Source organism: Lagopus muta, chromosome 8 (genome assembly GCF_023343835.1).
Source record: "Lagopus muta isolate bLagMut1 chromosome 8, bLagMut1 primary, whole genome shotgun sequence".
Classification (NCBI taxonomy): domain Eukaryota; kingdom Metazoa; phylum Chordata; class Aves; order Galliformes; family Phasianidae; genus Lagopus; species Lagopus muta.
The window spans coordinates 2,182,326-2,209,400 of record NC_064440.1 but is presented as its reverse complement, the minus strand read 5'-3'; the positions used below and the strand labels follow the sequence as shown (position 1 = coordinate 2,209,400).

Sequence of the window (27,075 nt, the reverse complement as noted above, 5' to 3'; positions counted from 1 at the left end):
TCTGTTCATATTCCTCTTCCTCCTTTCCCTGTGTACCCTGTGTGTGGCTGCCATGGGTGGCAGAGCAAAGGCTGTGAGCTGGCAGCGAGGGGCTGAGCTGCTGCTCGCCTGGTGCAGTGTGAGCTTTAGCAGCACCAGAAGTGAAACTACGCCGTAAGCCTCTGATGGGCTACGTTTCTAACACAGAAATCTGCCTTCCTTTAAGCAGAACTTATGGTTTAGCTATCTGTTTGTTTGTTTGTTTGTCTCCAGGCCCTGTAGATGAATACATGTTGCCATTTGAAGAAGAAATTGGCCAGCATCCTTCCCTTGAAGACATGCAGGAAGTTGTGGTTCATAAAAAGAAGAGACCTGTTCTAAGAGAGTGTTGGCAAAAGCATTCTGTAAGTAGTTCTTTCTGGTGCTGTATTTCAAGTTTGAACAGTTCTCTTAAATTTTATAAGCAGACAAGTTTTTATGGTGTCCAGCATAAGTACTGCACCAGGTTCTGCTGTGATTTGAATTTCAGGTACTGTTAATCCTGGGTGGCGTTCACACAGTTGTCTTATAGGAAGAATTTAAGCATAGTCAAACTTAAATGAACGCCATAAAGAAGTTCCCTCTCATCTTGAGTGAATTGAAAGTACTTTTTTTTGGTTAAAGAAAAGATTCTTTGGTTTTATGTCTGAAATGAAATCATGCATGATAAAAGTAAACGTAGGAAATAATAGTCTTGATTTCCTCCATGAAAGCTCCAGGCAGTGCATGCAGTAACACAGGGTGAGCAGTGTCATGTGGGAAATTCAGGGGGCTGTGAGGGAAGAGTAACTTCTTGAGTTGGCTTTGGGCTGGAGACTTGCACTCATGCTGCTGTGCATTCCTCACACTGCTTTGATTGGTTTTGTTTTGCTTTGTTTTCAAAAAAAATGGGTTATTGGAAACAATAGATGACAGTGTCTGCAAGGCAAATGTGTGCGCTGCCATCTGCTCCCTGTAATCAGCACACTGCTGTGCTAGCTGGAGAGAAACGAGCTGCTGCGGGTGCAGATCCCCTTCTGTACCGTTTGGTTTCACGTTGTCCCTGCGTAGCTTCACCTCTTGAGTGCGAGACCTTACGAAGTTCCGCAACGGCTGCCAGCAGATGGCAGCGTCGAGCACAAAATAAACAAGGTGTAAGGCCCACGACGTGCTGGCTTTGGAGACAAATCTGGCCACAGGGATAAAACGAGGCAGATGTATCTTAGACCGCAGCCTGCTGCTGGGAGTTCCCGGCAGCCCCCTGCACGGAGCTTGCTGAGCTCGTGGCACGCTCCCTCACCCTGCCTCTGTTTGCCCGCAGGGAATGGCGATGCTGTGTGAGACCATCGAGGAGTGCTGGGATCACGACGCAGAAGCCAGGCTGTCGGCGGGGTGCGTAGAAGAACGCATTATTCAGATGCAAAAACTAACTAACATTATAACGACAGAGGACATTGTGACTGTGGTCACAATGGTGACAAATGTTGACTTTCCTCCCAAAGAATCCAGTCTATGATAGTTGCACTGGTCACGTCACTGACCAACGGGACTCTCGACTGGAGCTGCTAAAGCTAACGGGACTGCTGTCGTCGTTGTGTTCTGTGTGAAGCGACCGCGGGGTCTCTGGGAGCATCTTCAGGAGGTGTTTCCCTTTCTGCTCCCCCTCCTCCTCCCACACACGAATCCATGAGACTTTCTGCATTCCCTGCTGACGCCGGAAGGACGCGTGATGAGGTGGCAGTGTGCTGCTCAGGGCCTGGAACGAAGAGCGGACCTGGATGGGCTAACGGAGCGTTTTAAAAACTGACATCAGATTTCTTAATACCTGTCAGAAGAGACTAATTCCTTAAATGAACTACTGTTATTTTTTTTAAATCAAACATTTCATTTCAGATTTAAAAAGAAAAAAAAAAAAAGAAAAAAAAAGGGTAACTTGTTTTTATTGCATTTGCTGTTGTTTATAAAGATGACTATTGTAATGCCAATATGACACAGCTTGTGAATGTTTAGTGTGCTGCTGTTCGGTGTACATAAACAAAAGTAATCAAGTGGGATATAGCAAAGAGGCTTCCAAGTATTACTTAACCTCCCTCAACAAGGTATACCTCAGTTCCACCTCTGCTAAATTATGAGATTGACAACACTAACAAAATTGGAATAATAAATTGATCCGTGTTTTGTAAATGATGTATTTCAAATTCACTGTGTTATTTAAAAAGGGTAAGCTATGCTTCATGCCAACAGTAAATGGCCATTCCTAAAGCAGTGTTTTTAGCCTTTTTCTTGTACTAGCTTGTTGTGTATAAAAAAAAGAAAGTGCTGTTTATTGAAACGACCTTTTCCTCCCTGTTTTAGTTTGAAGCTTTTTCTCTTACCTCTGTTTCCCAGAGTATCTCATACATTTATTTAATGGAATACTATTTAGGTTTGCTGTGTCTGAGGAATAGTTGAAAGCTTAAGCATGACTTTTTTAATTTTCTGTGAGCTGTGACACTGGAAAGCTCTGAGATCTTAGACTTTTTTTATTTTATTTTAAAGAGAAGTTCTTTTTCCTATTTATGTTTGTGACGAGGTCTGCCTAGCGTGTTCTCTGTCTCACTAAACAGGATGCAGTGGCTTCTGTGTCTCTGTTTCAGGATCACCTCAGGAAGCTCAGTTACCCCAAATTCCTTCCTCTCTGCTTTGAGATTTGCATCTTCGCTCTACTTCAAGTTGGTGCCATCTTATCAGCGTACTGCTTGCTGTCTGTGATACATGGGCTTCTCCAACCCCAGCTGAAACCACCGCCACACTTTTCAGATGCTAAACACTTACAGATGTCAGGGATAATTTAGTCACAGTGTAATTTAAATATGCAATGACAAATCAGAGGTAACGAATACCGCTGTCCGTGCTGCAGACTGGCAGAAACGTAGGGAAGAACACTGAAATTGCTTTTCACAACTCCAATGTTATTTTTGAGTTTCAGAAGTCATGCCTTACATGTGAATTATAAATGGACTGGTAGATAGGTGCCAAAGTGCTTCTCAGAAGTACTGCTCCACCAGGTTTATTGGGTCCTTTACACAGAGTACAATAAATGCGTTAAACCTCTGGATTACAGAACTGATGTCAGCCAGTGCTGTGCTGTGTGTTTTTATCACCGCGTGTTTGTTATCACACCGAGCATTGGAGGGCTTTGGAAATTAGCCTGTAATGTTACAGTTAGGGGCTCACTGTGAACGTTACCTTGGAAGATTGGTCTGTACAGCCCCAAGGTGCTGTTCTACAGGGACTTCATCTCTGGCAAAAATAATGGAGGTTACAGCAAACAGGACGTAGGTCAGTGTGCTCTCAGCAGGGAGGGAAGGCAGGGCTGCGGTGCTGCTCTGTGCTGTGTCACACTGCTGCTCAGCCTTCTGCTGAGGTTCCACGTGGCTCAGAAGGGTTGCTGCTACTGCAGGGTGCAGCTCCATGGTGTTCAGCTGGGTCGTAAAAAGAGAAAAGAAGCTGCTTGTGGCCACTTGAATTGGCGTTTTCATTTTGCTTCCATTTTTACTCCATGGATGCCATCTTCTGCACTCAGCAGGGCATAAACAGAGCTGCTGAGTTCTGAACAAATAAGGATCCATTTGTATTTTGCTAAAAACCTTTGTGCTCCCATTGAGTTTCAACCCGTTTCCCAGCAGAAGTAGAATAAATACAGGCCAAATTCTCAAGCAAAGAGTGGTCCTGTCCAAAACACACAGCACTTTTGTGTTGTCCTCTAGGCTTCAGCCACTGCAGGGTCTGGCAGCAGAGAGCTGCACCCCTGCACATGCTGAGCTTTGCCCTAGGAAACCAAGATTGCTTTTCTTCGTGTTTTAAAACTGCATTGGGGTATATCTGAGCTTTAAATACTGCGCTACTCTGAATTTCCTGATTTGCAACAGCATATTTCAGTGCAGCTGTGAAAAAGATATTCACAGTACAAATGCTTTCCAATTGGGTCGGGTACAGCTGCTCTCGCAGGGCAACTCCGGTTAACTTCTGGTTCACTGCTGGAGCATTAAACGTGCAAGCTGAGAAATGTCAGAGCCAGCATTTTTGGAGCATAAATGCAAGCAGGATGCAGCGAGGTCGATGCAGTGGAAGCATTTCAGCATTACCCACGTGCAGTCAGTGCCTGCTGTCCCTGTGTTCTTTAGGAACAAACGCGTGGCTGAGCGCTGCAAAGCTCCCCGGTACCTCAGCTCCTGAGGAGAAGTCAGTCCAAAGACCAACATTGGTGCATTCACTACAACACAACCAGCCAGGAAGACGGCCAGGAAGCTCCTGGTCCTGTTAGCACTGGCCAGAAAGAACAGGGCCCTCACTCTGCTCTTTTTCCAGCTTCTCGTTTGTAGCCTTTTTTAATACGACGCCGTTTATTAGGAACACTTGGTACAAAATGCAGAAAGCTGTGATGTGGGTTCATGGGCAAAACGATTCAAGTAGCATCCGTGATGGAACATCTTTTACCTCAGATACTCAACCAGCAGTACTTTTTTTTTTTTTTAATTATTATTTTAAGTGCAGTTTCAGTCCATAAACTATTCGTTACCTCTCAAGACTTTGGTAAGCAATTATTTTAACTTTACTCTTTGTATTTGTCAGTGTTTTGGGCACAGGTTGTTGTACTACTGTCAGATGTGCTTGCTGTTTTTCTGCAAGTACGAAAAACAAACCCTCCCCTCCCGATAAAGTGATTGTTAAATATTGTACAAATACAAATGTATGCTCTTTTTCCCCTATTCCCCCAAAAGTTAAAATAAAAAATGTGACTACTACGACTCGCAGATGCTTTTTTTGCTTGTTTTGAGTTTGTGACACCTAAAGAGGAGAAACAGCTGTTTCTCTACTTCTGCAGTCATTTCCCCAGCAGTTCTGCAGGAGCTGCTGTTGCTCAGCAGCACTCAGGTGCCCCCAGCAGCACTGCGCAGCACAGGAGGGGGGTTGGAAGGGTTTGCAGGTAATTGAGCTCAAACTCTGAAAACATTCAGCTTCATCAGCCCAGCCTTTAGGCTGGAGATACCTACCATCCTATTCTATTTTCTTTCCCCAGCCTGCAGTATTGCAACTGTACATTTGGTCCTACAAGTGGCACTAGACTGAAGTCAGACTTGTTGGTTTTCTGTGAAATTGTAAATCACTTTCAGCATAGATCAGATACGTGGGTTCAAGACCACTAAATAAAGCCACTTCCACCTGCACAGAGGAGCTCTAACACAGCCTTAATGGGCAGTGTTGTGCAAACGGTGACCTCGTCCAGAAGTACAGCACTGCAGTCTGCAGCAGAGGTGCAGATCTCCCCCGGCACTGGGATAGCTCTCCTCCTGGCACTGCTGACCTGTTCTGGACCAAGGGTCTCAGATTTCCCATCCTGACCCTCAGCAACAGGGGTCTGAGCAAAGGTAGAAGAGAGAAGCTGCTCCAAGCAACCCTTCTCCATCCCCATGCACAGTCCTGCAGTGCCCAGCCTTCTGCTCCTGTCCCCACTCTTTCCTTCCAAAGGACATAAGAGGAGGGGCAGACAGCTGACACCAGGCTTTACAAATTAGCTCATAAATGGCAGCTTTGAATTATGCTCACTGGACTGCAGAATGAACCAGCTGTTGTTGCTGATTAAATACTTCTCTTTCTGTAAAATTTTTTCTGCTTAAAAAACCTTGCAACCAATTTCACTTGGTTTCCATTGCATCCTGATAGTCTCACGTACGTTGCCTAAGCCACCACTTGGAGGAACCACATCACTGTCATGACTCTCCTGCTAAATATTTTGCTGCCTTTCAAAGCACCGCTGTGTCCTGTAAGATGCACAGACAACACCTTCGAAAGTAAGGCAGCAGAGGAGGAAAGCAGCAGGACACAGAGTGGTGGGTAAGAGAAGCAGCTTCACATAAAAACACCACTTAGCAGATGAAGCTGGCTGTGAGTGAAGGTTTGACCTGACAAAGTTGTATTGCAGATGGATCACAACCTACAGCCTGAAAGCCACAACATCTGCTGCAGTTTGCCACTGAGCTGAAGCAGTCTTAATCTGAGATGAAGAAACTCAGAAGAGCAACTGCTTTGATCTCTACAAAGTAAAAATAGTGAGGAAAAGGGTTTAGCTCAGCTCAGTGCTTTTAAGGCCTTCAAATTCATTGCTACTACATGCTCGTAGGACCGTAGTTCTTCAAAATTAAAACAAATGCAAAAACAACTGGCCAAGCACAGCAAAGAAACCTCCTTGCAAAAATTTATTCATCTGACCCCCGGACTGGGGGTGTGACATCCTGCAGAGACTGCAGTTACCTCCACATGTCCTGATGCAGTGTGCTGTGAGGTTCCAGACGTTCACAACCAACTCAGCGACGACGCTGCCCACTGCTTGACGTCTGTGGGACAGTTGGGATACGCCTGCAAAGCATCCATGATTTGGTTGTTGTCCAAAAGCAGCTCCATTAAGAGGTACTCTCGCTGAGAACGCACCGACGGCCTTTCTATGGGCTTCACTAATTCCAGCTGCAGTAAGTGTTCAAATGCCTGAAAGCAAACAAAGAAAAGATGAGAATGAAGACAACATCGCTCTGAGCCGCGCTGGTTTGAATGACACACGAGATGCTGTTTTAATAGAAGCCTGTGATGTGCTACAGCAACAGACAGACATTAAACACCAGCTCTGTTCTGCCCTATGCCCATTTTGGTAGACAGCAAGCCACAAGAGACGAAAAGAATAATAGTATTTTCTAAGAAAAGCATACTTAAAATATTTTTGTATACACTATCAAACTCAGCTTAGAAGTGACAAGATCAGAGCAGCTTTGGACTACTGAACTGCTGGTTGCAGTTAAGTTCATGAACTGAACACACCTGCACAGCCACGTGTTGGGCCCTACAGAGATGCCACCCAGAGCCCAGCCTGAGCCCAGCCAAAAACAGAGCAACAGCCCAGCAGCCCCAGCGAGCACCAGGTAACCAAAGTGACATTTGTCAGTTTGCACTTCTGATTGTAGTTGGTCGGAGGCAAATACTGTCCTACTACACCACACACTGACTCAGAACTCCACTCAGACCTATTCGGAAGCGGACCAAGAAAAACAGGTTTTTGATGTGGTAACATTAGATTCAGTTTAGGAAACACTACCAAACAGCAGAAGCAAGCTGAGGACAGCGACGCATCCACATGCACACACAAATGCCTCCTGTGGGAGCACGAGCCACCTGTGCTAACACTCATTTCTGCCGGCCACCACACTTAAATCGGTGGTGCTCATTTGAGAACCAAAAAACCCGCAGCGCGCCGCACTCGCATTTGAGTGCCTGCCGGACCGCAGCGGGCAGAGACCAGCAGAGGGCAGTGCAGCACCGAGAGCACGAAGCGGGGCTGCGGCTGCTCCCAGCACGGCTCTGCCGGCACGGCCTCCAGCTCCGCCTCAGCGCGGTGTGTGACCGCCCGCCCTGCCCGCGCACCTGCCAAAAACGCATCTAAATACTTCAGAAAAACGCACGTCTCGGGTTTACCTTCATAACGACGGGCTTTTCGAAGTTGTACATGCAGTGTGCCTTCCTTTGGATGAACTTCTGAAATTCTGCAGAGGTGAGAGGCAGGCAAAGTTACTTGGGGTGAAGCGAGAGATTCATTGTACATAGAACTGATGCATTGCTCTCACCATTGTAAACCATCTGGAAGTTAAATGGCTCTCCTTCATAAACCTCATTTAAGTGTTTCATAGCTATAATTAGGCAGATTTCCAGGACAGACAAACCTAGAGGGAAAGACAAGACCTCTAAGTGTTTTTCTTAAGCTTACCCGAAATGCAAGCAGTTCATATGCAATTTTAAATACTTTTTGTAAGCTGTAGGCTTCACATATTTGTGGTTTTTATCTTCCTAATTGTAATGCAATTCCAGAATGGGGAAGCTAGATAAAGCAGAGCATTAGTTCTCCAGATATTTGAAATGAGAATGTTAAGAAGCTGTTTGTCAAAACCCCAGAAGTTTAACTATAACAAAAAATCATTACTGCAGACAACAGATATCCAGGCTGGATGTGGCTCTGGGCAGCCTGGTCTGCTGGTTGGTGACCCTGCACGCAGCAGGGGGTTGAAATAAGATGATCACTGTGATCCTGTTCAACCCAGGCCATTCTGTGATTCTGTGATACAGCACGACAAAGAATTTTGGGCAGCATCAAATCCATCTACATGCTGCTGTACAGCATGTCACAAAATGAGAGTTTGAAGGGGTTACTTGCCGTGCAGAGCTAAAGAAGCAATGCAGTGAAATGCTAACAGGACACTGGGATTCACAGGGCCAGGCAAACCAAAGCCTGCAACTTCCAGGAGCCAAGAAGCAGCAGTGGGATAAAAGCAGTTCCTCCTGTAAACGCATTTGGGCTCTGTACCTTCAGCAGCTGTTTCTTTCTTTTCACTGTTTGTACAAATCCTCAAATGTTTACCAAAGAAAACTTCAGCATGTTGCTCAACACATTCAGGAAGGGAACTCCTGGATGTTCAGGTCCAAGCAGCACTACCTGCAGGGTTTTTTTCATTCAGACTCCCACCATCACCAGCACAGAAGGTGTTTTCCCTTCTTCTGTCATTGCCATGGGACAGAAGTGCCACCCCTGCCCACACTACCAGCACTTTCTTTGGCACTGAGAGCCATCAGACACACCGTAGTGGGGCACTGGCCAAGCTCCCCATGCAGTAATTACACAAATCCTTCACTGTATAACTGAATTTCTGGTTTATTCAGCACTGTTGCATCCACGCACAGATGTAAGAAGGCATGTAAGTGGGGAGCAGCCCTATGGGTAGATGTACTCCCCGACCCAGCCATGCCCTCAGGGATCAGCGTGTTACACAGCAGCCCTTACATTAGAAGAACCTCAAGGATGGACTGAATGCTTGCTGTGCTATTAAACACACAGACAAAAAAGGCCTGAGCTTTACCATGGACAATATTTGCTTTCGAGTCCATCCTGTACTGCTTGCTTGCCTCCTGAAGATCTGATGCGGTGATAAGAGGGTGACGAACAGTAACATTACTTAGAGCAAGCATCTAAAAACAAAACAGAAGGCATTTTTCATTTAATCACTAATTACCAGGCACACTTTCTACTCAGAGATGGAATGCAGAAGAACACATTTCCCCTGGAGTCACCTACTGGGAACACTCATGAATAAACCCTACACACACAGTATGCTCATACAAAAGCCCTGTAAATAGCTGGTAGCAACATCTATGTTTTGCCAGGAAGGTTTTCCAGGCTCAAAACTTTAAAGCCTCCTCACCAGAGGACATAAACACTCATTAACTTGTTTATATTAATTTCAATGGATTAACACACTTCAGTGATTGCTGCAAGAAATTACTTACAGCTATTCTAAACAGACTTCTGCATGCAGAGCTACTTGTGTCACTGCTAGGAAAGCATCTGATGGCAGCTCATGGTTTACAGGAGGCAGGGTACCAACCAAGGGCATCTAATAAACATTCCCACTGAGTCACAACTTGAATCATTCAGTCTTCAACTGGCTGTCACAGAATGCCAGTTTTGAACGAACTGGAGTTAATAAACACACAGCTGCCTGACCTCTTTCACCACCACTCCTTCAAAGCTATGGATTATCCAGGACCTTTATACAGCAGCAGGTACAAGCACCGAGCTTCACTTGCTTTCTTTAGTAATCCAATATTCATTGAGACAGAAAAGCTGGCTTTCAGTGACTGCCTCCTCCTTTTGCATGTCTGTGCGATGAAAAAATGCCTGTTTTATCTACTGAATGCAGATCTTCCACTGAGATCAATCCAATGCTTTCTACCACCACATACTTGTTTCTGTCCTCTTCCTCTCCTTGCAGGTGTCAGTGTAACAGCCTCAAAAAGGAGCGTGATCACCCAGCTTCCAAAGGAACTGAACGAGGTTTTGGACTACAAAGGCTAATAGGGATCAGCTCTGACACACCTTGGAGCTTAAAGAAAAGTTATTCCCATCAGCCATGGACTCTTTCTGGCATTCATCCATACCACACAGAAAGAAACAGGTGCTGCTAAACTCGGAATAGCTGGCAATCTTGTAACTCAATGAAGCAGAGAACCAGCAGAGAAGAGACTCTGACCACACTCCACTTTCAGCATCACAGCCAGAAGCCAACGATCCACGTATCACAGGATAAAAACTGAGATGGGAAAAGCTGCAAACACTATGCAGGACAGCCCAGCACAAAGCTGAAGGGAAAATCTGAGCACTTGCACACAGTGACACTTCTGCTTGGCAGGCTTTTCACACAGGCAGAAGCATGGAGATATTTTGTGGTGTTTAAATTAATGTTACCCATCTTCTGTAAGATGTTTCACATAAAGCTCTGACAGCTGCCTCAAAAACAGCTGTGATCTTCACAGGTGATGGTTATTCAGGGAGATACTGTACCCAAATACATACCAGCAGGAAATGGAGCGAACGCAGGTCTTTGCTGTAGTGAAAGAGGTTCTGCAGTACATCTTGAACAGCTTTGTCTTCTGATAGAAGCTACAAAAGAAGTGGTATTTTCGTCATCTCAGCACGTTACTTGTTAGCTAACCATCACACAGAGCTCAGCCTGCACTGCCAATGCAGTTCTTCATGTGTAACCTGAACTTTTTGGTCTTCTGTGCTACGCTTGTGTCCACACTTCAGCAATCAAAGATTGTCTACTGCAATTTGATTTAACTCATAAGATATCATATATTGAAAGGAAATACTGATCTAAGACAAAAAGATCTTATTGTACAAGTTTTACTAAAGCCAAATATCAAGAGCTTTAGATACCTGAACGTTGCTATTCCATTTCTGTGCAAAAGCCTTGTCAGGAAAGTCAGCAGGAAGAGAAAGCTGCTCCTTGAATATCCTAATGTACTGCTTAAAAGTAAAGGAATTCATCAAGTAGATCTGTCGGTGAGAGAACCTCGATTTCACTCTCTTCTCCAAGAGCTCCAGAATATCCTTGTAAAAATAATTATTATTATTATTTAGTGCATTCTTTGTTGCAGTGGAAGAGACAATTAAAAACCCACCCAAGTGAATTCTCAGACTTCAGGCGTTCCTTTGCTAGTTACTGTAACTGACATGCCTTGAAGTGCCTAAGAATTTGCCATTCACCCAAACCACGTGGTGCCCTACATCACACACAGTAATTAGTTGCTAGGAGACGTGGCAAATTTCTGCACAGATGCTGCAAATATTTCAGTTCCTTAAGCCTGAGCTCGAGACTTTGCAGCCCCTCACGGCTGAGAGAAGCTGTGTGCTTGGCTGGCAGCTCACGTGCCTTCTGTCAGCCTGAAAAAATCCAGCTACAAAAATGCTAAGAGCCAATACGTATCTTCCTGGGCTGCCACACAGAGCTCAGCACGGCTGCCATCAAGTTGGTGGCTGAATGTAATGCAGAAAGTCTTATTTTTCTCAGAGCTGATAGCAATAGATCAGCATCAGAAGCAAGCTGTGTTTCCTCCACTTGGAGCAACACAGTCCTGCTCCCCACACCTTCTGCTGGTGCAGAACTATTAGTGTTTCTTGCAATTTTTCCCTTCTCCCTTTTACTTGCAACAAAACCAGCTTTCAGAATATCAGAATCCCTCACCAGAAAGCGTGGTAAGAGTCAACAGAGCACCAACAGTGAAAAAAACTGGGCCTACAAGACACACACACACAACAAGCAGTTGAAAAACTAAGCAGCAGTGGCTATCACAACCACAACAGCTTCCAAATGCAGATTCAAAAGCAGGGCAACATTGGGTTCTAAACTACAAAGGATGGAGAAGCCTGACTTGGACAATGGAGCAAAAAAAAAAAAGGACTATAATTTAATATATCAATTATTAACCATTTCTATTAAGTTGTAGCAGTTTGCTCAGTTAAATACCACCCAAGCCCCATCAACCTCAGATCCAGGCTTCAATTAAAGATTTAATGATTATTGCTCATTAATCCCTTTGCAACCAATAGAGCTTACTAAGAAAAACAGGATGATTTTAAGTATCATCTTCCAGTGTTAGCAGTAATTACTTCACAGTACACACACATAGCTGTCCTCATTTCCCCGCAGTGTCACTGTAAAAATCACAACAAGTTTAATAAGGGTTTAAAATCCATGTTCAACATGCCAGTGTTACAGCAGAAGCACCCCACTGAACTGTTTCCTTTTCAAAAACCTAAAGATAAAATAAAATCCCTTTTGCTCAGAATAACAATTTAAATATGAGCCAATCCTCATCAAAAAGTGACCAAGAGTGAATGAAATCATAATGCAAAACTGCCACGTGGATAAACACAGCTCTTCTGTGGTAACATAGGACAACAGCCCCTTCTCTCTTTAGAGACACAAACCTGCTTCCTGAACAGGAAAAGTGAGGGTTCCCACCTTTTCGGTTGGCTGTGTTTGTGTCAGTGTCAGTTTCAATCCAAAAGTCACTGAGAAAGTCTCAGTGAATTAAGGAACGTGTCAGAGAACACTGCAACTAAGAAAAGAGCTGAATATTTTTGAGGTGCAAGTTCTTACCTGCCTGCATGTGAGTCCAATAACGGTTACTGGAGTCTGTGCTGACTGGGATACATCAAACAGGTTGTACAGAAGCGTCTGGTTCTTGTGATGCACAAACAAGTCAAATTCATCCAGCACAAACAGGACTGGGCAGCTGCTGGTTCTGTCTCCTGTGATAACAAGTTACAAAATGAGCGTGGTTGCATCACTGTCACTTCCATTTCTACACCTTTGCTTCACATCTCCTGCTCTTAATTACGTGCAGACTTACTTTCAGCTATTTCCCTGAGCCCTGTTCCTACATCACTGAAAAGACACACAGACAGACTGGTAAGTTTTATGCTATTTTGCCAAACATCATTTCTGGGTGCAAGGGACAAATTTCGATGGCTATTTTTTAGAAACACCATTTTTAATGGGTTCAGTCAGAACAAAAGAATCTACCATTCATAGCTGACCCTCGCATGTAAATCTTTATGGCACCATTTAAGCCTATGTTTGTTTAGTATTACGCATTTTTTACATTATTTTGTAACCACAACATTCTTGGGCCTCCTTACAAAGCTTCTACAAGACAATGAAGAAACAGCTGCACGCTTTCCAGTCAAGTGACAAACAAGCACACAGTTCCAGAACGGGGCTGGCACTGCTTACCTTTCCTTAAAGCTTCAAGGAGAAACACAAGATTTTCTGCAAAACTGCCCTACACAGAGGAAGAAAGTTTCACAGTCATTTTGCAGCATCCTTGTCAGAATTCTATAAGCTGAGACGCATAGATAAGCTCACTTCCTCCTAAAACTGTGATAACAAAACCAGTCCACATTTGAAAAGCTACAGTGTTACTTCATGGTGTATAATCAGAACTCTTGCAGCAGAGGAAACTGATTGTTCCGTGCTGACAGCAGATCTCTGGCAAATCCAAACAAATTCCCTCAGCCTTAAATCAGTGATCAGAAGGATGTGTGTACTAAGTTCAACTTCCAAATAGCATTTTCTTGTCTTAAATAGCCACTGCACACCTAATTCTCTACTAACACATACACAACACCCATCCCCTAACAGGTACCACTGAAAACCAGCAGACTCCCACTTTTTCACTGGCAACCTTATGAGATCAAACATTCCCAGCAGAAAACAGTAAACTGCTATGACAATTCTTCTTCAGTCGCTACTTCTGTGCCAACAAGAATCTAAGATGGAAATGAATTCTAAATGAAGACCACAAGCCCTATTGAAGAACACAGAAAAGCCAGTTTCTGTGTTCAGTTTCCTCTTTGAAGGCGAGCTGCAGAACCTCAGGAAAGGTCTCTATGGACACAACAAGGACATTCCTGCAAATCAGTCTGTTTGGAATTAGAAAGCGGTGAGTTTGAAGAAGTATTCCACAATAAGCTGAAGGGAAATAGTAGGGTAATTAAACGTATTTAAGCTTAGTTTTATCCGTAGCTTTTACTTTTGGTAGTGGAGCTGGAGACCTTGAAAGGTTCTTCTAGTTCTCTGATGAAAAGTGAACACTTAATGGCCATGCTGAAACTGAGCACTTGCCATTTCCTTTTATGTCTGCAGCTACATTTAAGAAAACTTTAGCTCGCTGTCATCCATTCTATGAACCTAAAATAATTTGGGAGAAGCAGAAAAGCAAAGGCAAGCCTAGGAAGCAAGCATTTGCAAAAGATGATAAAGTGTGACTACAGAGCATTGTCCATCTTGTACTCCAGCCTGCCTAGTCCTCTGGAGCACCTTAGTTAATTAATCTCTGTGTTCCTGACTTCATTGCTCGTGTAAGAAGGTTTCCCACCTTTGGGAAAAACGTCAATAGAAGCAAATATTAAAAGAAAGTCTATGCAAAATGAGAGCTCCAAGAAGGCAGCAAACTGGATAGATATCCACAGACATTAGAGAAGGTTTCAAACTTACTAAACATGGTGCTTTTGGGCCAGTTAATTCGCTTACTGTTTGTCTAGAGATGTTATAAAACTGATGTTTCCAAAATTCTCTTATCCTCTGAACACAGCCTCTTTGGAACGATGAATATTCATTTCGAACAGAGGATTCAGCTAAGTCTTAAGAGAGTCTTTCCTTTCCTCCATTTATTTATTTTCAGCTGAAGTGAATGTTTTCTGAAGAGCTATCCAAAACTAGCCATGTTCAGCACTTCTATAGAACAGGTTTTTAGGCATGCATCAAGTGTATGTAAACCAGGCTCATTAGAGCTAAAGGCTGCTACATCCCTTAAACCAAGCCAGCCCCCTGTAACCTTGCTAATGAACATTCAAAGCCCATTTGTTCTCAACAAGCTGCATTCTACAAAGCTAGTTTTGTAGGCAAGGATTTGAGAGGGAGATAAGCAAAGAATATAATAAAACTGATACTCACAAAAACTTTATCCCCAACCACATTTTCCAGGTGCAGCTGCCTGGTGATTTCTTTCAAGGCCACTTTATCATTTGTCTGCAAAAGCCCTGAAAGAAAACGACTGCTTGTGAAGAACTGGTGGCTCTCCCTCATTCCAAGCAGCCATGCCTACAGCAACTAGAAACGTACCCAGAAGCTTCTCTCACTTGCAAGCCTTACAAAGGCAGGCCTTTGTAAAAATACAGACAAGATGGTAATTTTCCATATGTAATACAAAGTTACTTCAAATAACTTGTTCCCAGCTGAACTGATTTCTAATGTTCTGAGAGAAAGTCAAGTTATCTACGTGCATGCAAAGGAAGGCATTCTGGAGCTAGCAGACAACCATAGCCACGTTCAAGGGTAGACTGGAAATGTCAAAACAAAATCTCTCCTGAAGTACACATAACACACAACAGCTGAATGCAGTGTATTTGAGGAGTGCTGCATTACTTGCCATTCAGATGAACTTCCAAGAGGTTCTCTTTCACTTGCTTCATTTCTCTGAGGTCTTTTAAGACACGATTCAATAACTAGGAAAAAAGACACAAAACTTCTTTATAGCAAGATTAGCATATTAACTGTAACAAATATCTACAAATTGGTATTCCTAGACAGCCAACAGTATGTGCAGTTTCATTAGGTGACAAAACTTTGAGTGTTTTCAGAAGTGTTAAGGGGAAAACTTCACATTCACTTCCTGACATATTAATGCTCCATAAGCAGATGCTATTTATTCTGGATAACCCCTTATCCAACAACTCCAGCTGTACCTTCAAAGCCTATCAAAGACAAGAAAATTTACAAAATATATTTTCTGCACAGCGAGAACACTTGTTGCTTAACTAACAAATCCACAGATCTAAGAAAGTAATCATCAATTCTACTTAAAAGGTAGCAAGAAGCACAAAAGTGGAAGAATCCTTATTTATTATGGGTTTATTGGCTCTTTTTTTCCTTCCCTTCATAGTATTTTGGCAATCATCCTTCTTTCAAAGCACTGTGGGTAAAGAAAGAAGGCAACAGCAGATTGTTTTCGAAATACAAACCAAGAAATCTATCAACAAATTGGTAGAATGATTTCAAGTATCAGCTGTATCACGAGTGTGTTTTACCACCTATTCAAGTATTTATATTCAACTGTACTTAAAACATGGAAGGCTTAGCTTTAGCTCTTGGGAAGAGTTCCAAAGTTAACCTCAGACATATCTTTCAGTAAAAACTAACCTATTTATCAAATCACATACTGGTGCAAACATAAAACAAATGCTTACATAATAGGATGCTTTGGTTAGACGCCATTGCTTCATGTGCCTCAATTTAAAAACTCCTTAAATACACAAAACCCACACTTACTGCAAGCAAAACACATCATGTCCTAACATAAATAATGTTCTGTACCCTTGTAACTTAGATAACAGTGTTATCTGACACATTTAAAATAGGATTAAGATGCATTACCGTTCTCTAAATAGAAATATGTAGAAGTGTACAAATCTGCCCTTGTGTGGGAACTGCTGAGTCACAGCCTGAACCACTGATGGAGCACCTGGGGAAAGGAGCAGGCAGCCCTGGGAGCTCAGGTGAAAGCAATTCATGTGTGAGACAGGAGGGGGTACAGCCTGGCTCCACCTCTCTTAGACCTCATTTAAGGGCTGACTGCCACAGGGAAGGATCTTTTTCTGGAGGTTCTTCCTTGATGAAGCTTTCCCCTGTGAACCTGGAATCTTCTGATAAAGGTGAGCAATCTTCTTTCCTTTCTTTATGGTACCTTTCTATAGTGCTGGTCCTTCTGTCAACACACTTTTTCCATTGCTCTGATTTGTCCCTCTGCTGTAACTCTTTAGTGTTTGCCTTTAGTTTTTGGATACCTGTTCAGTAACTGTTACAGATGCCTGATAGTAACAGCAGGTGAACTTTTGAGGGACTTATCAAATAAAACCTGGCTTTAATTGCAAAGATGAACGCTTCCATAGCAAGCACTATAGCAGAAGTGTAAGTAACAGGAAAAATGCTGAAAGGCTCTATAGAACCTGGTAGAGACATAGAAGGGTTCCAAAACCATGCATTCTTCTGCAAGTCATCGTGAAGATAGACAGGTACGTGGTTTTGTTAGGTGCAGATGAAGCAGCTGGATTTTTTGTTGTTGTTGCTATAGTTGTTTTTATGAAATTACTATAAACTCAGCATCTGGAACACTTCAAATATTTGGGTGTTTTTTTAGGAGGACTATTTCTACATATAGAATTTCCCCATTCAATAGAATTAGCTCACAGTAAATCCTAGAATGCTTTCTTGTTCTGCATAAGCAACCAGGAGTTCTCTCCTTAAAAGCAGGCACAGAGATACAAACAAGCTCCAAAAGCTCTCATGATTCCAGTGAGATCACCTCCTCCATGCTTTATTAAACCTTGTGCTAACTTGTAATTTGTGCCCATACCGCAGTCTTTCCTGATCCACGGGGTCCAATAATGAGGGCAGAATTACTTTCTCCATGAACTGCAGTTTGCTTCAGCAGTTCCAGCAGATGCCTGTGATGTAAACAGCAATACATTGAGCTTCAGATCAGGCAACATTCACTGCAATTAGGGGAAATTCAAAGAATCTTTCAAACAGAAGAAAAAGCTCTGCCTTTCAACTTCCTTTCAGCACGTACATTACAAAATGTAATAGGAGTACAAAAGCTGAGTGATTGACCTCTAAAATATTTTGAGATATTAAATCATGTGGAAGAGTATCACTAATTTACAAAGTTCTACAGTTCTCTACCATCAAAGCACAAACTTTAAAAAAATTATTTCTTTCAAGAAAAGATCACTTTCTGTGACTCCAGTGTAGCACATGAATATATTGACCAGTCTTCTTTCTTCAAGGAAAATCTTGACACCAATAAAACAATTAATCTACTGGAATATTACTGATTTTTGACAATCTTGATTTTGTGCTGAATCTTTGCTCAGCGCTTATGAATGATAACAGCAACACCAATCATCATGGTTGTATTCCATAACCACCCAAAGAAACAAAGTAGATTTGTAAATTTTCTTCAGAGAAACTGGTCACATAGTATCACATCCAAAGTGCTGGAAAAAAAACCTATTTCCAATTCACAAATACTTACAGATATATAAACTTAATAAGCTTATAATTCAATTAGAATGTTCACACTGCATACATACTTTCAAATAAGTTGTCATGGACTGGCTGTTGCAAATGTATTCATTTTTGCCTGCATTTGACACCTAACTATGGTGAAGATTTTACCTGATTATGTTTCTAATGTGGCTGAAGTAGGAATTACTTATGATTTTAGTGGTTACTCACTTGTATTGCTGATCCATCCCAAACAATTTTCCCACAGCATGATGGTGACACAGTCTTTCACGTAGCATTTTTTGCACCTACAGATATAACACAAGACTGAGAAATAACACTTGGTACTTCAAACACCTGGCTGTACCAGTAATGTAATTGATGTAGTAAATAACAGCAAAATATGCATGCAGCTGTTCTACACGTAAGCTTTAGCTGTCCTCCATGGTAGAGGAGTAAGAATTAAGTTGCCATAAGCAGAATATTCAACAGGAAAAATATATCTGGCAACAGCCATGTCAGTCTTCAGTTCCTTCTATTCCAATTTCTTCACTCCCAAAGGGCTGTTACACATCACCAAAATTAGCTCACTAATTCATAATTCTAACTTCCTACATAACATAGGCCTGAAAACATTTGCCAGCAGACTTTAAAAAAGTAATCCACTAATCTATCTCTGGCTTGCACTTAGACTTGCACTAAATAGACTTTTTGCACCACTGGTAACAGCATTGCTGCCTGCAGTATCTGGTGGTTATAAAACAACAAATGTATCATCTTTCAAGATTTCAGATTCACTGCTCCTAAAAATTGAGGGAGAAGGGTAGGAGAAAAACTGAAGCTATATGTTGCACAGAACAGAATGAAATTGTAAGCACCAGAATGACTATTGAATAAAGATCTAAAGTCTTTCAACTTTGTAAATATCTGTATTTTGACCATTTGTTGGGATGTATTTAATGGGATAACTTCAGATATATATCTGCATTGCCCTGTCTTCCACTTCAAAAACCTGTTGTTTGGAACTCTATCTTCAACCTCAGCATCACAGCATGTTTTTTCTACCACCTGGCCAGCAGCACACAAACTGGTGCATCCTAGTTTTTAAAAGCTGGCAGGACTCTATGCCACTACTTCTCCATCTCTGATAGAAGCAGTTGAGGAAAAACCTGCATGCTGCCATCGCTTCATATTGCCTGAAAATCAATTTGAATGCTGTGGGGAACCTGCTTTGCAGGGGGGTTGGATTTGATGATCTCTAATAGTCCCTTCCAGCCCCTACAATTTTGCAATTCTGTAATGCTCGTGTTCTGTTTGTGTCATGGCAAAGATTTTTAGAGATTAAGTTGCAAACTGCCAGTGAACTATTACTCCTTCTAAAAAAATCACATTTCAGCATCAGGCCTTTTAAGTGAATGTCCATCTGACCTAACAGTTACCTGTATCGTTATCACACGTGTCACTGCTGTCCCATTATCTCAATCTGAGTTGAGTTGCCCAACCCATCTGTTTTTTTTTCCCCTACATTCTTTAGTTGCACCTCTTAGCTGAATCCTTTCTCATTTTTGCAAAATCTAAGAAATGACAACAAAGCCTGCAGTCGTCTCCCACACAAATCAATACTGAGCAAGCACTATATGCCAAATACTTCACGTTTCTCCCATTCTAGGCAGTAGTCAAGCTGTGCTTGTCTGCCTGATTTTTCAGACGCTGTTTTCTCTACTGAAGTCATACTGACTTCATTTCCAGATTTATTCTGTTCCAATGACCCCCTGTGAACAGCCATCCATTCATAAGTGAAAAGGTTTTCCTGCTAGGAAGGGCAAATTGGAAATTACAGAATTGCAGGGACGGCAGAGGATAGAAAGCTTTCATGACTCAAAGCTGGCTAATCACGGTGTTACCGACCTGCGAGATGCATTCCCCATCTGTACCGCCGCTCTCCTTTAACTTCCGTTTATTCATTGCAGAAGATTATATCTTTAAATAAGAAAGACAATACAATTGTAACTATTTGGAAAAGGAATTAATTTAACATATGTTACTCGCAAACAGCATTTTGAGACGCTGGCGGGCTCTGTTTAACCCGAGCAGCAGGATGTTCACCCTCAGGTGACCTGTGCTAACAGACACCCAGCATCCAGGAGGGCCGAAATCCGCGCCGCAGTTTCACGGTGACCCCCGCATCCCGCAGCCATCCCTCGGAAATCCGCCCGCAGAGAGCTGCCCGGCGCTGAGGGGTCCCTGAAAAGCCCTTGACAGAAGACAGGAGCCTCGCAGCCCGCCCCGCTCCTTAGCCCCTCACCTGAGGTGACGCCGTCAACCGCCGCCCTCTCGCGCGCGCGCGCCCCTCCCGCTCTATTCCCAGCAGCGCCCGCGCTGCCTGCACGCCCGCATCACGTGACCCCAATCGCCCCGCCTTTCCGGCCCGGCCCACCCCCCACTTCCTTCCCCCCTCAGCTCCATCTCCTTCCGGGTGCGCGCGCACAGCCCTGTGGGAAGGCCCAGCCCTCCCTCCTTCTCTCACCCCCCCCCCCCCCCTTACCACCCCCCCGCGGCCTCCCGAGCTCCCCCGCGGCGCATGCGCAGTGGCTGCCTCCCATCTTCCTCCCCGGCAGCGCCGGAGCCCCCAGCAGCCGGAGCGGCGGCAGCTGACGATGAGGAGCGCGGGGGGGGCGGGGGGGGGGCCGTTATTTATATCGTTAAAGGGACAGGCCTCCCGTTTCTCCGCCGCGGGGGCTGGGGGGGGCCGTCGCACGGCCACCGACTTTCTTTCCCCCCCCTCCCCTCCTTTCCCCCCCCCTTTCCCCAACCCCCCCGGACCGGAGGAACCCGGGGCCGAGCGAGGCGCCGAGAACGACGGCGGAGAGTTTCTTCTCTCCTCCCTCCCTCCTCCTCCTCCTCCTCCCCGCGGCCGTCAGCGGAGGGAGAAAGGGCCCCGCCGGGAGCACGGAGCAGCCGGGCGGCCCCCACCCCCCGCGCTCCCCTCCTCCCCCTTTATTGCCCTTTGTGTGCGTTCGCCGCCTGCGCCGCTCCGGGGCCGGCCGGGAGCCGGGGGGCCGCTGAGGTGAGTGGCGGGGCCGCGAGCGGGGCGAGCGGGGAGCGGTTGTTTACCTCAGGGCCGGCCGACTGTCACCTCGCGGCGTCGCCGGGCCCGGAGAGCGGGGAGAGAAGCGAGGGGTTTGGCTTAGGACCCCGGGGGTGCGAAAGTTCGGGGGGTTTTGTGGGGAAGGGAGGGGAAGCGTCGGGGTTTCGTGGTGCGGAGCGGGGGGTTCGGCGGGCGGAGCGGGTTGTGGAGAGTCCTGGAGGGGAGCGGGGTGGGGGGGGTTGGAGCTGCGTGAGGGTTTGGTGCCGGGTTTTGGCTCGGTCCAGCCGTAGGCCCCGGTCATACAAAGACTTGTTTGCCCGCTGAAGTTGGAGAGCCGGGCTCTCCTCTTCACGTCAGGAGGTGCCTCGGAGCTCCGGGGTTCGGGTGGTCAGTGGCTGCGTTCGGTTTGGAGTTGGCTGAGGTTGGGATCTGCCTGCCCGTGTAAGGCCGAGGCTCCGTCAGCAGCCACAGCCGTGGTGGTCAGCGGGGCTGCAGGCTCAACCGACAGCTTCCTGCTAATTAAAGGAAAGCTACGTGTCAAAACGCCTGGAATACATACGGTGTAAGGGGATAAGCTACTTGCTGAGCTGAGTCGGAGTAAACGTTGGCACAAGGCTTCCAGAGGTTAAAAAGAATCCAAAAGTCAGAGTTGAGGTATTGATACGTAGCTGATGTAAGAGCCCGCTCTATAAGTGGGATGTTTGCTGCTGTCTGCTTCTTTCTGGAGCTTAATTACGCTCTTTGTAATCTTAAAAAGGCAGCCGGAGCGTGTGCTGAGCTATGAAGTAGGCCGTGAGGTTGTGTTTCATTGGGGCATGGCAGCCAAATGGAGGTCAGCGTCGGGCGTGTGTTGCCTCTGCCTCGTGCTGGAAGGGTACCCACAAGAAAGGGCTCGCCCGTGGGTGCTTTGGGATCTCCAGTTTCTAATTTGGAGTGGCGGTTTTTTGTGACTGAGCTGGAAAGAGTTTGAGATAGGAGTAATTAGATTGGGTGAAAAGAATGGGGGAAATGTACATTTGGTCCGATAGCTTAAAGATGTCACGAAGAAGGCTTGAAGGTAACAGCCATAACTCTAGTTCTTCCTAATAGTTTGCCTTCAGTTTTCCGTTAGCTTGTGAAAATGAGATACTTTTGGTTTTAAACACATGAAAAACTTTGACAAAGTGATCATCGTCTTTAGAGCTTGTGAGAATCATCTTCAGACCCAGCTGATACACGTATAAAAGCTCAGGTTCTTTAAATACATCATTCTTCTTTTAGTTAGCTTACTGCGTGCAAGGATTAGACAGCAGAAGACTGTCCAGGAATAGAGGACTCTAGGACCCTGCACATAGCAAGGGGGTTGAAACTAGACGACCATTGTGGTCCTTTTCAACCCAGGCCATTCTATGATATTATGACTGTTTCCTTTTCTTCGTGACAGTGCTCTGTTTTTCAACCTGAGATACCACTGGTGTACTCTCATTTCTGTGTGGAAACCTAAAGATTATGCTCCCTGTGTTTGTGGAGTCGCAGATCTGCCTGCAACTTCCATGGCCTACAGCTGATGAGATGTATTATTTATTACAAAGATTAACACTTTTATTTCTGTGTGTTTCAATGATGAAGATAGGCAGGACTTGATTTAATCTGGTTGCTCAGTAAAATGCCCTAACAGAATTCTGAAACTGGGTAGAAGAACCCATACAGTTTTCTGACTGTAAACCTTAGAGATGGAATTGCTGCAGAACTTCATTTCCATAGGCCTCTGCAGCCATATCTGTGCTGAATGGACAGCCGCTGCTTGGGGGGTTGGATAGGAACAGTCCTGAGGAAGCATTTGTGGGGCTGAGGCTCTGAACGAGTGTGCTTGTGTTGTGCCAGAGGTTATTCCTGTGTTTCCACAGCAGTGCCTCATACTGAGGGGTCTAAGGCTGTTTTGGGTTGTCTGGCCACTATCACAGCGACCTCTTAGAAACTGGAAGAACTGAATCTATTGGCTCATTTTACTGCAGGCTGCTAGTTATCAACAGCTATAACAGAGAAGCAGTGTAGCTTTTGGCTTTTTTAATCTCTTTATGCTGTTGTTATGAAAAGGTATTAACAAATATTTGTTGTTTCCAGGAGAACTGTGTGCATGTATTTCAATTATTAATCTTCTGAGCAAAAACATAGTGATTTCTTTATTTTACATATTCCAGGTTAGTGACTGCCCAGGCTCGCAGTCTGAGAGGTTGCTTTGAATTAGCAGGAAACCTGTGGCACCAAGATGTAGGCTGTGCTAGTTGTAAGGGTTCTGCCTGGGCCAGGCTTGTACCTGTCCTTTAGCAGTAAGTTTTCCCTGGAAGTTTGTTGTCATGCTGCCCGTTGTAGTTGACTATGTTCATTTGTATTTAGTCTAGTAAACAGATGTTTCAAGAGAACCTTCTTTATGATGGAGGACTTTCAGTAATTTAATTTTTCTCTGCTTGTAATCCCTTCATTCTTTGGATCTGGAGGGATCAGTCTTTCTGTCCCTTTTAAAAAGCACTGAAGATGTTGGTATAAGCAACACTCCTCTCAAAAACAGAATGCCTTGTTTTACGTCAGGGTTTATTTGACTCAGTTTGTCAGTAGGTTATTTTTTCCCCTACTGTTACTCATGGTGATTGTTTGCACATGGAAGGTCTGCACCTTGACTGCAGTCCATAACTACAGCATCCATTTCTGAGGCAGCACTGAGTCTCCAACATGGATGGATGCTCCTTCTGGAAGAGGGCATGCTGTGTGGGTGGCCCCCCATGCCTGTCTGCAGCCCTGCTGCTCCCTGCCTCTTCCCAGGCCTTAAGAGGTCCCATGGCCACAGCAAGAGGAGGATCTCAACTCTATCTAGGTGGTTCAGGGCACAAGTTTTGGAAGCGGCTAAGCTTCCTTTTCAGAAGTGCTGTTAAAACTTTTGGAAAGCAAGGAGCGGTTCTGCTGCTGTGTTTGGGTTTGTTTTGTTGGTTTGGGGCTTGGTTGGTTTGGTTTGGTTTAAGGACCCTATATTGCTTTCTCTTTTATCCCGGTGGAAGTGAATAGAAAAGTTACCATTGACCTCAGTAAGAAAAAGATACAGGTTGCATTTTTGAATGAACTTTTGTCCTTAAGGACTTTGTTTATGAGAGTGTTTGAAACCACAGACTTTCGCTGACTTTTCACTGTAGTTATTTCTGGAACTTTTCATTGTAATTATTTCTGGTGGCACGATGCTGCTCAGTCACTTTCAGGTAGGCCTGCACAGGAACAGAAGCCTGGATTTGAAATAAAATTTTGGAACATCATTGGAGACATGTCAACTGTTGAAGCCTCCTGAAAGCTGTGGAACTACAGCTAAATCAAGTGGGACACTTACAAAGAGCAGCAGTTCAGAAATTAAGCAGTGCTGACTCCTTTCTGCTCTCCAAACTCAGCGTTCTTTATCACTGTGGCTGCTATTCTTGATGAATTGTCTAGATAGGGGTTCACACTTAACAGACTTATAAAATCAATTTAAAATTTGTCAAAACCATATCAAATACAAAATTATAGCTTGTCATTTATATGTGCATATATGTCCTACTGCATGGGTACATATGCATGTATGTTTAGCTACATACACAAATGTCTGTGTGTACATGCAGGAATATATATAAAAAAAAGAGATGCAAAAGTAGATGCATTAAAGCAGTGCTTAAAATGAAGCAATTGTGTGGCTCTACAGATTTGCCTTTGGAGTTGTACCTGTGAGTTGTTGTTCTGATCAGGCACACGGCAGCAGGAATCGGTCATTACCATGAGATGGCTATTCATTGACCTTTGTGAGACAACTTGATCAGCTCAGTTTGTCTGCGGCTTGACAGATGTTCCCATTGCAGAGTTGTCCCTTCCCTCCTGCCCTTCCCATGGGGAATGGCTGTGGAACAAACCATGGCTTTGAGTGCCTTGTTCTTCTCCAGATGTTGGAGCTGAGGGACGTTGTAGGGGTGATCCAGAGAGCTGGTGGCACGTGAGGGTTGTTGGTCACTTTGCTGTTATCGTTGCATGCTCTTTCTGAAGCCCTCTGTTTCGAGGGATTGAAGTTTACTTTAAAAATGAAGATGTTTCAAGGACTGGAAATTTGTTGGGGTTTCTAATAACTGCCTTTGTTAAAGTAAGAATAAAGAGTTTTGTTCATCCGTTAAATTTTTCAATGTGCTTTTTTCATGTCTCTTATTTTTCCTTTACAAGAGATATTTCATAGTAAAGCAAGCAGCGTTTTATCAATTATTTCCTGACAATGGCTGGTAGCTAGGACCTGTAGAAGCAATATGTTGATTGCATCTTTCCCATCTGTGGTGAAGGTGAAGTCCAGGATTTAAACGTGTGTGTTCTCTTCACTTGAGAATAGTCTACATTTTCAGTGACGTTAAATCCAAGTTTATTTTGGTACCTACAAAGGAAGAGTGGTCTCAAATGTAAATAGCATCTTAAATCTGAGGCCCTTGGTTTGCCCAGTCAGTAACATGGCCATGCTAAGGAATATCCTCGAGTCGGGGAACCAGAGCAGTTGTCAATTGTTTGCCCAACAAATCCTGTTGGATCAAATGGTGAAATTCTCAACGTTCAGATAACAAGAGGCTTGCAATAATGTTGCCTCGTACCCTGCTACCAAAGGGAGCAAATGCAGCCTAACGTAGGAGAAGAGCAAAAATCAGCCAAGGGAAAGGTAGACCTACATAATACAGATAGTTTGATTTTTCCATTCGGTCTGCCTGGTGTTTCAAAAATTTGACATTAAATTTCAGTTTACCAATTTTTGAAATTTTATTTTCAAGCTCTGGTAGATCTTTGCTGATGCATTATTTAAGGTTGTCTCTTGAAGCCTACTAAGATCTTCATTTAATTGTGTAAAACGTTTTGGTATTCAAAACTTCAGTTTTCAGTCTTCAAGCTTTTACCCATATACCTAACCTATATTTTTGTACAGGTATATATATATCTATATCTATATTATGTATATATATACACACACACAGGCATATGCATGCAAATATATATTTACATATATGCATAAATTCACCTATACACTTCTATATATGATTAGTCCACTAAAATTTGCTGTCTTGCAGTGGGACTCAGCTGGCACTAGTTTATATTTTAATTGTGCACCCAAGCTACTTGTAAGCTGTGGGGGAGGGGGGCTGTTGTTTTCTTTCATGACTTTTAAGACTTTGGTGCAGTGAACACTGATGTATGTATTTACTTTTCTTGTATGTATGTGCTGTTGGCTTGAGGTAAATTTTATTTTATACGTGCAGAAGAGAACCATGTACATGTGGGTTTTTTTTCTGGATCAGTATGCAATCTTTAGATGAGAAGAAGAATTTTGTTTAAAAATCTAGATTTTTACAGCAGAATTTCCTTTTTGCTGGGTTACAGGCCTTGTAAGCTCCATGAGGAAGGAGCTTGGCTAAGGCAGGTTGTTAGAAGGCTCAGGTGCAAGAGGGCAATGTGTTGGGACAAATGCGATGCAAGCATTTTAGCTAGGTTGTTCTCCAGCATGGCTACTTGGAATGGGAAATGTTAACGTCTTCTGGTAGTGGAATGGTCAGTAACATTTTTATAAATGCATTTTGAGGCATTAGAGCCTTTGAAAAATACTGTTCCATTTTGCAGCCACGTGTTTTGGGATGTTCTGCCTTCTCATTTCTTTTCTCCAACGCTGATTTTTAAGGGTAGCCCCATTTGAAGACTTAAGTCCTTTTCCCTAGCAGACTCCCATTCATGCTATCTCAGGTAAGATTTGGTTTTGTAAAGATGCCGTTTCAAAATGTTTTTCCTCCTTTGCCATTTTGTCACACAGGAGTTGTTGCCGAAGGATTTCTTGGCCAGTTTAGAAGCTGTAATCTAGTTAAAAGGTTTGTTTATGCTTCCCATCGCTGCACTGCTGCTGGTATTGGAGCGCAGGCCGGAGCCAGGCAGCTCACTGTTTACAACATCCCAACTTCAATTAAAGCTGCAGCCTTTGCTTTGCTAAATAGC

General features: G+C 43.9%; 3 protein-coding genes across 14 annotated transcripts in view; 2 read left to right on the top strand and 1 right to left on the bottom strand.

Annotated features, from left to right (window-relative positions):
- The window catches only part of ACVR2A (activin A receptor type 2A), a 52,786-nt gene extending 50,494 nt beyond the window's left edge, over positions 1 to 2,292 (top strand). For both annotated transcript variants that reach the window (XM_048954076.1, XM_048954077.1), the window contains 2 exons: positions 253 to 383; positions 1,319 to 2,292. In XM_048954076.1, coding sequence (XP_048810033.1) covers positions 253 to 383; positions 1,319 to 1,513 — 326 coding nt within the window. In that variant the 3' untranslated portion in view covers positions 1,514 to 2,292. The remainder of the gene's footprint in view (positions 1 to 252; positions 384 to 1,318) is intronic.
- On the bottom strand, positions 1,895 to 20,407 carry ORC4 (origin recognition complex subunit 4). Of its 3 annotated transcripts, XM_048954079.1 has the most exons (16): positions 20,293 to 20,407; positions 19,896 to 19,967; positions 18,219 to 18,295; positions 17,335 to 17,425; positions 15,352 to 15,427; positions 14,877 to 14,962; positions 13,155 to 13,203; positions 12,519 to 12,670; positions 10,793 to 10,966; positions 10,427 to 10,513; positions 8,934 to 9,042; positions 7,650 to 7,745; positions 7,501 to 7,568; positions 6,469 to 6,522; positions 6,292 to 6,396; positions 1,895 to 3,461 (listed from the first exon to the last, which is right to left on the bottom strand). In XM_048954079.1, exons 2-15 carry the CDS (start codon positions 19,950 to 19,952, stop codon positions 6,334 to 6,336), a joined length of 1,239 nt encoding a protein of 412 aa, XP_048810036.1. In that variant the 5' UTR covers positions 19,953 to 19,967; positions 20,293 to 20,407; the 3' UTR covers positions 1,895 to 3,461; positions 6,292 to 6,333. The 3 variants fall into 3 exon arrangements, with proteins under 3 accessions (XP_048810036.1, XP_048810035.1, XP_048810037.1); XM_048954078.1 differs by having other exon boundaries at positions 6,292 to 6,522; XM_048954080.1 differs by lacking the exons at positions 17,335 to 17,425; positions 18,219 to 18,295; positions 19,896 to 19,967; positions 20,293 to 20,407 and adding an exon at positions 16,356 to 16,459 and having other exon boundaries at positions 6,292 to 6,522.
- A 391-nt stretch (positions 20,408 to 20,798) lies between these two features.
- The window catches only part of MBD5 (methyl-CpG binding domain protein 5), a 128,169-nt gene continuing 121,892 nt past the window's right edge, over positions 20,799 to 27,075 (top strand). For all 9 annotated transcript variants that reach the window (XM_048954066.1, XM_048954065.1, XM_048954061.1 and 6 more), the window contains exon 1: positions 20,799 to 21,054. The gene's annotated coding sequence lies outside the window, so the exon portion shown is untranslated. The remainder of the gene's footprint in view (positions 21,055 to 27,075) is intronic.